Genomic DNA, 12,606 nt, shown 5'->3' on the forward strand with positions numbered 1-12,606 from the left:
TTTTGGGACAGAGAGAGACAGAGCATGAACGGGGGAGGGGCAGAGAGAGAGGGAGACACAGAATCGGAAACAGTCTCCAGGCTCTGAGCCATCAGCCCAGAGCCTGACGCGGGGCTCGAACCCACGGACCGCGAGATCGTGACCTGGCTGAAGTCGGACGCTTAACCGACTGCGCCACCCAGGCGCCCCAAGGGTCCATATCATCTTTTGTTCTGGTAGTTTGGTGTCTTCACAGGAGAGTTTGGTCCACAGTAACTCGGTTCTCTTTCATCTAAGAACTTTGAGATAGAATGAAAGACCATGGGTAGCTATTATAAGACACTTACAATACATTTAACTAATACTTTTTCTCCTTATCATGTTACCCAATAAGTATTATTAATGCTGACAAAGTAACAACACTCTATGTCCTGCTTCCCAGCTGCATACACCTGATGGGTTCGTTGTGTTGATTTTCTTTCTCTTTTGAAAATGAAGTATCAGGACAAGTAACAAAAATTCAGTGACCAAATTCAGTATGACTATTTTGATTAAATATTGATGATAAATGTGTGAAGCAAGAATTTTTTTCACATTTATTACTCTCTATGTTCCACATGCAACATTTTGCCCTGATGAAAATCTCACTTTCCCTGTTTTCCTCCTAACCTTGAATCCATTTCATTTGTTGGGGTAGGGGAAGGGGAGGCAAAACTACCGTACAGGTTTATTGTGAAATTTCAGAGAGATAAAATGTAAAGGCACCTACAGGGCACCTGTGTGGCTCAGTCGGTTAAGCGTCCAACTTTGGCTCAGGTCATGATCTCATGGTTTGTGAGTTCGAGCCCTGCATTGGGCTGTCAGCACAGAGCCTGCTTCAGATCCTCTGCCCCCTTCTCTCTTTCTGCCCCAGCCCTGCTCATGCTCTCTCTCTCTCTCTCTCTCTCTCAAAAATAAATAAATATTTTTTAAAAATTAAAAAAATGTAAAGGCACCTGGACCTTAAGCTCAGCAAACTGGAGTGCTCTGCCCCTTCTTTTATTCACCTCATAGATTGTGGCGCTTTGCAAGGTTGTATCAGGGATCCGCTCCTTTTATAGCTCACGTTCTTCCTAGTGTCATCTACTCCGAAGGCTTCAACTGCCTCCTATAAGTCAAGGAGGACTGTATGTCCAATATCCCCACCTTACTATTGGTGTTCTGAATGACTCTTCAGCTGCCTACTAACCAAGTCCATCTGGATGTCCCCTAGGCCTTCTCTCTACCCAGCATGTCAAACGATACCACCACTTACTCAAATGTTCAAGATCCAAACATCGATGATTCCTGAGTTGTCTGATCACACCCTTCTCCCTTATCCTCACATCTAATCAGACACTGGCTTCTGTCCCTTAAATTCCACTTGACACCCCCAATGGATGACCTATTTTGTTTGTTGCTATATCCCTAGTGCCTAGAACAATGCCTGACACCTGCTAGATACCCACTCAAATCATTTATTGAATGAATCAATCTGACCTCTTCTCTTTATCTTCACTGCCATGAATGTAGTTCAAACCCTAATTATCTCTTTGGAAAATCAGGCACATAGCTCCTGAACTAGTCTACCTGCCTCTAGTAACTGCCGCTCCCATTACCATCTTTCCACTCCATCATATAAACTGCCTGCCACAAGTTAAACTATGAACATTCTGAAAAAAGACCCCAGATTTTCCCTGGTCCTTCATAATATGGCCTCAGTTTACCTCTTTAGCCTATCCTCCTGCCACTTCTTCACTCATATAATTCCCTATTTTCGCTACGTTCAACACACATACATTTCCAAATTTCAAATTCCACTGTTCATTGACATATATAGGAAAGCCATGGACTTTTGTATATTAACTTTGTATTCTACAACTTTACTATAATTGTTTTTTAGTTCCAGGAATTTTTTTTTTTTCTGATTCCTTGGGATTTTCTGTGTAAACAATCATGTCAACTGTGAACAAAGACCGTTTTTTTCCTCCTTCCCAATCTGTGTAAGTTTAATTTCTTTTTTTGGTCTTATTGCATTCTTAGGACTTTCAGTATGATGTTGAGTAGGAATGATGAGAGTAGACATCCTTGCCTTATTCCTGATCTTAGGGGGAAAGATACTGGTAATCTATTTTCTATTAAATATGATGTTAGCCACAGGATTTTTTTGTAGATTCTCAATCTTAGGAATAAATAATCTAGCAATCTATTTTCTCACCATTTTAAAAAATGCTTATTTGTGCTCACTTCGGCAGCACATATACTAAAAAATGTTTATTTTTGAGAGAGAGACAGAGAGACAGACACAGAGCATGAGTGGGAGAGGGGCAGACAGAGGGAGATACAGAATTCGAAGCAGGCTCTAGGATCTGAGCTGTCAGCTCAGAGTCCGACCTGGGGCTCAAACTGTGAGATCATGACCTGAGCACCTGAGCCAAAACTGAGAGTCAGATGCTTAACCTACTGAGCCACCCAGGTGCCCACAGTTTCTCATCATTAATATGATGTCAGTAATAGGTTTTTCTGTAAATGTTATCAAGTTGAGGAAGCTCTCTATCCCTAGTTGCCTGAGAGTTTTTATCATGAATAGGTGTTGGATTTTGTCAGATGCTTGTTTTTTTTTCTGTGCCTGTTGATACAATCATATGATTTTTCTTTAGCTTGTAGATTCTTTTAGAATATCAAATATATATATATATATATATATTTAAAAATTTGACAGTAGTTGCCTTCCAGCTTGCAATATACATTTCAAGTAATCTAAGTTCATGTTTAAATAACGCTGTACTGTTTCATGGGTAGTGCAGGAATCTTAGGATATTCCCAATTCCTGCCTCCCATCATTGTTGTCAATTATTTTACTTACCATATAGTATAAACATCCAAAAATGGTTACCATTGTTAGTTTGAACAAAGTTATCTATTAGACCAAGTAAAAATTTTTTTTAAAGATTTTATTTTACCTTCATCTATTTGTCCCCTGATGCTCTTCCTTTATCCAAGTATCATTTCCTTTGCTCTGAAGAACTTTTAGCGTTTCTTGTAAGGCAGGTGTCCTGGCAACAAATTTCTTTAGTTTTTCCTCAGAGAGTCTTTATTTTTCTTTCACTTTTAAAGGATAATTATGCTGGATTAATATCCTACATTGGTAAGTTTTTTCTTTCACCATCTTAAATACCTAGTTTCTTGCTTGCATGGTTTCTGACAAGAAATCCAGTATAGTTCTTATTCATGTTCCTTTACAAAAAAGGTTTTTTCCCCCCCAGCATCTTTCAAGATTTTCTTGTCTTTGTTTTTTTGCAGTTTAAATATGATATGCTTAGGTGTAGATTTTTTTGGTATTTATCATGCTTGCTGTTCTCTAAGCTTCCTGGGTCCGTGGTTTGGTGTTCCCATCATTAATTTTGGAAAATTGTTAGCCAGTATTGTTTCAAATATTTCTTCTGTTCCTTTCTCCCTGGTATCCCCATTATAACTATGTTACCATTTATATAATTGTCCCATAGTTGTTGGATATTGTTTCTTTTTCTTTTTCTTTTTTTCCTATTTGCATTTCAGTTTGGCAAGTTTTTACCTACATATCTTTAAGCTCACTGATCTTTCTTCAGGGTGTGTTCAGTCTGATGATTAGTCCATCAAAGGCATCTCCATTTCTGTTTTTTATTTCTAACATTTCCTTTTAATTTTTACAGTTTTCACCCCTCTACTTACATCACCCATCTCTCTACTTACATTGCCCGTTGCCTACTTTTCCCATTAAAAACCCTTAGCAAATTAATCATAGCTATTTTAAATTCTTGGTCTAATTAATTAAAACATCCCTGCCACACCTGTCTGATTCTGATGCTGGACTTGTGTCTTCAAATTGTGTTTTGTTTTTGTTTGTTTGCTTTTTCATTATGCTCCTTGCAGTTTTTTGGTTGAAAGGCAGACATAATGTATCAGGTAATAGGAACTGAGGCAATTAGCCTTTTAGTATAAGGTTTTATATTAATCTGAGTAGGAGCTGGGTTGCATTTAATGTTTGCTATACCTGTGTCAGAGACTTCTGTTTCCTCTATTTTCGTTTGTATTCTTCCCTGTTGTATTGTTTACCTAAGACTTCTTTCTTAAAGAGTGTCCTGCAGCTCATGAATTCCACTATTATTACACTGGAGCCCCGTTTGATGGAACAGATTTCGGAAGCAATCTATAATCTTTGATTCTAGCTCTGTTTTTTACTAACTGAGTCCCTGGGCTGTGACCTTCAGAGACCTCCCGCCACCTTCTCTTACATGACACAAGAAGACTCAAGAGGGCTAGAACTGTATAACTGCACTTGCCCCATGTCAGACAAGGCTCTGGTAATGGTATTTTTCCTTAGAGGGCAGGTCTTTGTCATGGAAAACCATCCAGGTGTATTTCAAAATAGTTACTTTCCCCTCCCCTCCCCTGCCCTGCCTGAAAAACAAGGGGATCCCAATCATACTCCTGAGACTCTGATGGGGTTCCTGGGGATGAATCCCAGAAAGTGTAGGGGTTCTCCTAAGAGTGGGCCCTCAGGGGGCTTTAACCTTCCAGCTAGTTTACACTCAGCCTCCAGTAACTTGTCAGTTACCGTTTCACGGTTCATATCAGTTACTGCTCCAGAAGCTTCTGCTCCCAAGAAGTTCTCTCAACTGCGATTCTACCTGCCTGTCTTTCCATTTTGTGGTGGTCTGTCCCGTGACCTCAATTCTCGGGTGGAAATAAGAGAAGCCATTGATTTTCAGCCCGTTCAGCCTTTTTCTTGCTGTGAAAACGGAGTCAGGCCCTCCAAGCTCTTCACATGTTGGAGCTGAAACTGTAACCTGCCCACAAATTTTTTTAAGAAGTCCTTTCCCCATTTTCCCTACAAAGCTAGCCTGCAATAATCCTGAGAGGCCTTCCCTGATCTCTCTGCTACCCAAAAAGCTCCTCCCCATGTGATCCAGTACTTGGTGCAACTCCAAGTGTTACGCATACCATCATTTATCGGCTCTGTGACTCTGAACGCCTGGAGAACAGGCATTACGGTCTGTCTTTGCATTTCTAGCATGTGGTATAAATCGATGTCTGTTGAATTGAAAGGAAAAATGAACAAAACACCATTCACTAATTAGAAACAAAGTACTACTTTTATTTGGCTCACTTCTCCATTTATTAGAATTACCACATTTGGAGAGGCGCAAAGCACTTGAGTTTTACATGACTACAAAGTTATCACAAATCCCAAACTTTTTAGCCACAGGTATTTCACTTACTCTGTTTAAAGAAAAAGCTTTCAAAACATTTGAGTTAGCTTGATACATAGAGACCCTGAATATATGGTAACTACATATTTTTAAATGCTTGCACTTTCTGTTCTAATGTCTTCTTTAAATGGAATCCAGCATAAAAGGGATTGAAATATGTAAGGTCATGATGCAAATGCTTTGGAGAGACAGTGAAATTAATCTGTACAACATTGAAAAAGATGTAGTGTGCACAGAAGTTTTGTAAGGATTCACTGAGCCATCTGGGCTTCCATGGCTTGTGCTGTCCATTCTGGTGCTGTCTGGCTAATTTTCTCCAAAAGGTTATTCACTTGGAAACAAAGTGACTGGATCTGTTTGTCCCACGTTGGCAGGGCTTCTCGTGCTAAACAAAAAAAGAAAAACGTACAGAGTTTACTCCATACATTACTCCACATATTCATATGGAATGTGAGTTAAAAGATAATTTATAGCAGTATTAATTTTAAAAGTTTCTTCTGAAAATCTTGGCTAATAAAGTTAAAGCTAATTAAGCAATAATTAAGGAAAGTACCCAAATTACTGGCACATGGTATAAAACAAAACCAAAACACATACACGTAGATACATATTATTATTCAGGAAAACAAAATAAAACCAACCAATCAAAGCACCTCAGTCACAAAAACCACCACAATAAAAGCCTCACTGAGCCACCTCATCACCAGTTTTTCTTGATTCACAAGACACTGCCACCTACTGGAGAAAGCAAATCTATTTATATAGTCAAAACTGTCTCTACTTGACTCTGAAGGACACCTATTTTACTGATTAAACAAAAACCAAAAAAATTCATCATGAAAACACAAGGTTTTTCTCTATACCAGCAATATACAGTTAGAAATGATGAACTCAGGGGTGCCTGGGTAGCTCAGTTGGTTAAGCATCCGACTTCAGCTCAGGTCACGATCTCACGGTTCGTGAGTTCCAGCCCCGCGTGAGGCTCTGCGCTGACAGAACCAGGAGCCTGCTTCAGATTCTGTCCCTCTCTCTGTGCCCCTTCCCTGCTCGTACTCTGTCTCTCTCTCAAAAAATAAATAAACAAAGAAAGAAAGAAATGATAGACTTGGGGAACATCAATTCAAAATAGCACCCAAATTTACAAAAATAGGCACAGAATTAATGAAAAAAACTAAAATAAAAAAATTTTAATAAAGGACATAAAATAACTTTAGATACAAACCATGGTCCCAGATGGAAAGATGCAGTATCATAAAAATAACAGTCCTTCCCTATCAATATATACATTTTAAAAACTTACAAAGATAATCACCCTGATCTCTGTTTTGCTTTCTACACAGGATAAAGTTATTAACTACAGAAGAAATGATGTTTGAGAACAGTCAAGAGAATTTTGCAAATCAAGAACAGTGGCAACATTGTAGGATATCTCTACCGTGGAATGTTATTCAGCCTTAAAAAGGAAAAAAGCAGTATGTTAAGTGAGAGAAGTCAAAAGCTCACTTAGTGTATGACTGCATTTACACGAAGTATCCAGAATAGGTAAATCCATAGAGATAAAATTCAGACTTGTGGCTGCCAGGGGCTGGGAGGAGAAATGAGGAGTAACTGCTTACTGGGCACAAGATTTCCTTTTGGGAAGATGAAAATGTTTTGGAACTAGGTAGAGTGGGTGGTTGCAAAACACTGTGAACATACTAAGTGCCAATGAATTGTTCACTTTAAAATGGTTAATGTTATATGAACTTCAATTCAACAAAAATACATTAGTAGAGGGGTAGGAGATGCTTTTCCAACAGTAAGATTTAGTCTAAATTTGTTTATTACCATATTGTTACAGATCAGTGGAAAGAAACTGATAACAGAAAGAGACCCAAACATACAATGTGGAAGCTAATATATGTCAAAGATCAGAAAGTAAGTTTTACCTAATAAATAGCACTTGCAAATTAACCATACATCTTTAAAAAAAGACAAACTAGCCCATACCTTAAAATTATATACAAAAATGAACTATAGACAGATTAAATTTCTAAATATAAAACAGTAAATAAAAATATTAGAAGAAATTTTAGAAAAATATTAGTTTTACCCCAAGGTAAGCGAGACCTTTTAAATTAATACAGGAAACTAAAAAGCCATAAAATTAAAAAGTGACATATTTGGCTACATAAGAATTTTATTTTTTTTATTAAAAAAATTTTTTTTAATGTTTTTATTTATTTTTGAGACAGAGAGAGACAGAGCATGAGCAGGGGAGGGGCAGAGAGAGAGGGAGACACAGAATCCGAAGCAGACTCCAGGCTCTGAGCTGTCAGCACAGAGCCCGACGCGGGGCTTGAACCCACGGGCTGTGAGATCATGACCTGAGCTGAAGTCAGACGCCTAACCGACTGAGCCACCCAGGCGCCCCTGGCTGCATAAGAATTTTAAACTGTGTTTATGGTATGCATTGCCTTACTTCAAAAACACGACTGACAGAATGGTAAAAAATATTTGTATACATTAACAAAAAAGAGTTTAAATTATCATTAAGCCAAAAGCTATAGCAAATTGATGCTGAGAGATCTGAAGGAGAGGTGTGGGGCCAGGAAAGAAACAGACCAGAACTAACATCAACTCCACAGAAGAGGAAATGCTAATGGCCAGTAATACATGGAAAGATATTAAACTTCCTCAGTACCAAGGAAATGCACATTAAAACAATAATGTAGTATTTCCCCCCACAATTAGCAAAAGATAAAAAGAGGAACAATATATAGCTGTTGAACATTCATTTCCTCATATTGGTGAAAGTGCAAATGGCTACACTTTTCTGGAAAGCAAACTGGCAGTATCCATTAAGGATCAAAATACATATGTCCTTTGATGGAATGTTACACTTTTGAGACCTTGCTCTATAGAAGTAAGTGTACCATATATAAAGATATGCACAAGGAAACCACTTGAATGTTCATCAATAGGTAAACAGTTGAACTCCATGAAATTCTACATAGCTATTAAAACAAATAAATTAGATTTATGTCTACTGACTTGAAAATATGTGCATGACTATTTCAAAAAGTCTGTAGAACACTGTGTGCTTAAAATTATTTTTAAGTTAAAAAAAACTATGTTTTTCACATATCTATATAAGCATATAGAAGCTTTAGATTAGTACTAGTTATGCAAGGGGGAGGAAAGATATGATGAACTCTTATCTTTGTTTATAGTTGCAATACTTGTTATTATGAACATATTTTTCATGGCAATTCTTTAAATCTAAGAAAACTGGAAAGAATATTACTCTATCAAGCTGTCCTTTCACTTGGTGACACGTCTGCTAAACTATTCATTGTGTACTGTTTGTTTTTCCAATACTTATTTACTTCCCACTAAGAATGTGTGGGGCACTGGAACACATGTTCCATATGTGGTGAGAACAAAAGAGACTTAATATCTACCAGCAGGAAGCTTAGCTGGGAAGCAAAAACAGACATTTAGACAGATGGTTACAGAAATAAAAATAACTGATTAATGCTAGGAAGAAATTCAGAGTGACCAAAGAATATAGAACTATAAGCCATACCTAACCTGGAGAGTCAGGAAAATCATTACCAATTAACGTTGCTCAAACTAAGACACGGGAACAAAAATAGCTGAGAGGATGCTGGTGGAGAGAAGTGGGTATTCCAGAATGTCTGATGTGGGAAGGAATTTACAGTGCTAGAAAGAAACAAAAAGACCTATGTGGTTGGATTAGAAAGAGAAAGTTATAAAGATCAGGCAGCACCTGTTGACTTCACAGAACTTTGTTCTATAAGCCATGGAGAAGCCATTCATTACAGTGTCAAAGAAGAGAGTAACATGACCTAACAATTTGTTTTTTATATTTGTTTTGTTTGTTTACATTTAAAAAAAATAAAGATCACAATCATTCTGGCTATACTACAGCAACTGGACTAGAAAGGAGCAATTGTAGATGTGAGGGAAAAAGCCCAGAAGGTGGGACAGGCTTCACAATAGGCTAGTGACAGTAAGAAATGAAGACAAGTATGTGGATTCCAGATACACGCAGGAGGTAAAACTGAAAGGATTCTGGGCAGTGAAGAAGAGGGGTCAAGGATAAGAAATGCTGGAGAGAGTGAATAATGTTGCTTTTGGCTGGCTGGTTGGTTGGCTGGCAGGTTGTGGGATGGAGGCAGGAAGGAGACATGGTGAATTCAGTTTTGGATATGTCCATTCTGAGATGTCCAACAATCAGTCAGGTGGAAAATACCTAGCACGCAATCAGCACCACTAGGTCTAGGACTCAGAAGAGAAATTTACACTAGAAAGGCAAATCTGAGCATTGTCTGCACAAAGATAGCAACTGAATCAATGGGAACAGATGAGATTACCAAGGAAATTTAGTAGAGTGAGGAGGAAAAGGCCTTGGGAATAAGCCCTAAGCAACTCCAATATTTACACTTAAAGGCACTACAGAATCTACGAAGAGGACTGGAAGAATACCTGGAGGAGGAGGGAAAGCAGGAGAAGGGGGTGAAGGAGACGACAAAAGCCATGATGGCACAGGGTGGTGGGGACAGTTCAAAAAGGAGTAAAGGATCAATGCTATTTGATAATGCTAAAAAATTAAAATGAGGTCTGAAAGATAAAAGTCTTTTTGTTAAAATGGGAGAGACCCAAGTAAGTTTAAGTATTAAAAAAAATTTTTTTTAAGTTATTTATGTTTTGAGAGAGAGAGAGAGAGAGAGAGACACGCAGGGGCGAGGCAGAGAGGAGAGACAGAATCCCAAGCAGCTTCTGCATCACCAGCGCAGAGCCCAACGTGGGGCTTGAACTAATGAACTGCAAGATCATGACCTGAGCTGCGATCAGAGTCGGATACTTAGAACTGACTGAGCTACCAGGTGCACAGCCAAGTATGTTTAAATACTGATGGAAAGAAGCCAACAGAGCAAGCAAGGGTGAAAACTGACAAAACAATGGCTAATTTTAGGTTCCTAAAAACCTGTTTTTGAGGGATAGGGGCAACAGTCAAAGAAGGGAGCCAAAGCACAAGGAGAAGAACTGGAAAGGAAGACAGAACACACTTCCAGCAAAACACAAAGGAGGAAAAAGTAGAACTAGATGATATTTAAAATTCAGAAGGTTTTTTTTTTTTTTTTTGATGTCTACTTATTTTTGAGAGAGAGATAGAGTGTAAACAGGGGAGGGGCAGAGAGAGAGAGGGACACACAGAATCCGAAGCAGGCTCCAGGCTCTGAGCTGTAAGCATGGAGCTTGTCACAGTGCTCAAACTCACACACCCGAAGATCGTGACCTGAGCTGAAGTCAGACACTTAACCGACTGACCCACCCAGGTGCCTGTAAAATTCGGAAGTTTTATAAATCAGATAAAAAAGTTAATTTAATTTCACCCTGACAGATTTTTTTTTCTGTGAAATATGAAACAAGGTTTGCTGCTGAGAATGAAGGAGAAAAGTCAGAGATTTAAGAAAAATGAAATCTGAGGGGCGCCTGGGTGGCTCAGTCGGTTGGATGTCTGACTTCGGCTCAGGCCATGATCTCGCGGTCCGTGAGTTCGAGCCCCGCGTCGGGCTCTGTGCTGACAGCTCAGAGCCTGGAGCCTGTTTCGGATTCTGTGTCTCCCTCTCTCTCTGACCTTCCCCCATTCATGCTCTGTCTCTCTCTGTCTCAAAAATGAATAAATGTTAAAAAAAAAAAATTTTTTTTAAAAAAAGAAAAATGAAATCTGAAATACCCCTTGCAGAGTAGAAAAGAAGAGTAGCCTAGAGAAATGTATCAAGAATCCCAGGTACTGCTGAGAACCCAAGACCTTGACTTTACAGTGGTACCAATCTCCAGCAATGTTAGTTAGCTACTCACGTACTGGAATGAAAAAGATGGAGAATGGGTTCATCACAGCTGAAGTTTTGCTGGACAGCCAGAACAAAAAGTTAACAGGCAAGTGATCTAGGGCATTTGTGAAACAGTAACTGGAATAATGAATCATGGAATCCATGGATAGGAAAGAGTAGTAAAGACAAAAAAGGGCTGAGCTGACTGGAAAAAAGTAAAAGTTAATGGACTGGAGGCTCGAAGGTAGTCAAGGAAGAGCTAAAGTGGAAGTAACTGACACAGACTGCTAGAAAGACAGGAAAAACGTTGTGAGAATGGGGCATTTCAAATTGAAACTTTACAGGTAGGACAGTTCCAGGTATAGGAAGGTCCAGGGTGTAAAGAGGTAGGAATAGGGGCTGAGGAGGTAATACACAATGAGTCAAGAGATCAACTTATCTGTCTGCCTCTACTAGTTTAATGAGCTGCTGAAGAGGAAATCAACTGGCATTCCCACATGCCTGATACATGGTATGTGGTTAATCTATGTTTGATGGGTAAATGAAAAAACTGGTAAGACGATTCCATCTTCCAATTTTTCTTCAGCATAAAAAATGCTGTATTAGGAGCGCCTGGGTGGCGCAGTCGGTTAAGCGTCCGACTTCAGCCAGGTCACGATCTCGCGGTCCGTGAGTTCGAGCCCCGCGTCAGGCTCTGGGCTGATGGCTCGGAGCCTGGAGCCTGTTTCCGATTCTGTGTCTCCCTCTCTCTCTGCCCCTCCCCCGTTCATGCTCTGTCTCTCTCTCTCTGTCCCAAAAATAAATAAACGTTGAAAAAAAAAATTAAAAAAAAATGCTGTATTAAATAGATTCTTAAATATAAGCTCATAAAAATTATTCTAAATTATTTCTTTGGAAAATGAGCTCATTCTAGTAATAATATGCTGGGTTAAAGGAAATTGTTCAACGTGTCTTAATCACAAATGTACAACAGTTTACTGCCATTTCATTATGACAGAAATAAGCAAAACTTACTTTCAAAATGAACTATTCCATCAATCTGATCAATAAATCCATTCATACGTCCTTCTGTTATCATTTGTGATGCTATCTTTTCTGCCTGTAAAAGAAAATCCAAAAAAAATTCTCACAAACTTTAATTATCATATCCAACAGTTAGTTACTCACATATAAAAGAACTGAAATCTCTTGGTTTAGCTACCCACATGCTTTTCATATGCGTTCATCTGCTGTCCATTACAACAGTGAATCTAGTAAAGCTGCCTATTTTATTCCCCAATTCTCCCTGGGTATAATCGATTATTTTAAGTTAACTGGGATGTTTTTCTTGTTGTCAGATTTTGGATGAGAATCTAGTGATCTTAACAACTTTTTCCTCTGCTTAAAATCAAACTAACAATTTTTCTTCTTACTGACATGCATACACAGGAACACCCAAAGTAGTTTTTCCTTTTACTTCATCTAAATTTTCACAGTGTTTATCACCTAAAAAATTCTTTAAGAAAGTGGGGTGC

At 38.6% G+C, this 12,606-nt stretch overlaps 1 protein-coding gene across 2 annotated transcripts in view; it reads right to left on the minus strand.

The window, feature by feature from the left end:
* Nucleotides 1-5,113: 5,113 nt before the first annotated feature.
* COPS4 (COP9 signalosome subunit 4) overlaps nucleotides 5,114-12,606 on the minus strand; it is a 42,723-nt gene continuing 35,230 nt past the window's right edge. Inside the window, exons 9-10 of one of the 2 annotated variants that reach the window (XM_043572294.1) lie at nucleotides 12,107-12,191; nucleotides 5,114-5,634 (exon numbers count right to left, since the gene is read on the minus strand). In XM_043572294.1, the coding sequence (XP_043428229.1) occupies nucleotides 5,501-5,634; nucleotides 12,107-12,191 (219 nt within the window). In that variant the 3' untranslated portion in view covers nucleotides 5,114-5,500. The remainder of the gene's footprint in view (nucleotides 5,635-12,106; nucleotides 12,192-12,606) is intronic. The other variant, XM_043572295.1, reaches the window with a different exon arrangement.

The sequence above is a fragment of the Prionailurus bengalensis genome, chromosome B1, assembly GCF_016509475.1.
Source record: "Prionailurus bengalensis isolate Pbe53 chromosome B1, Fcat_Pben_1.1_paternal_pri, whole genome shotgun sequence".
NCBI lineage: Eukaryota > Metazoa > Chordata > Mammalia > Carnivora > Felidae > Prionailurus > Prionailurus bengalensis.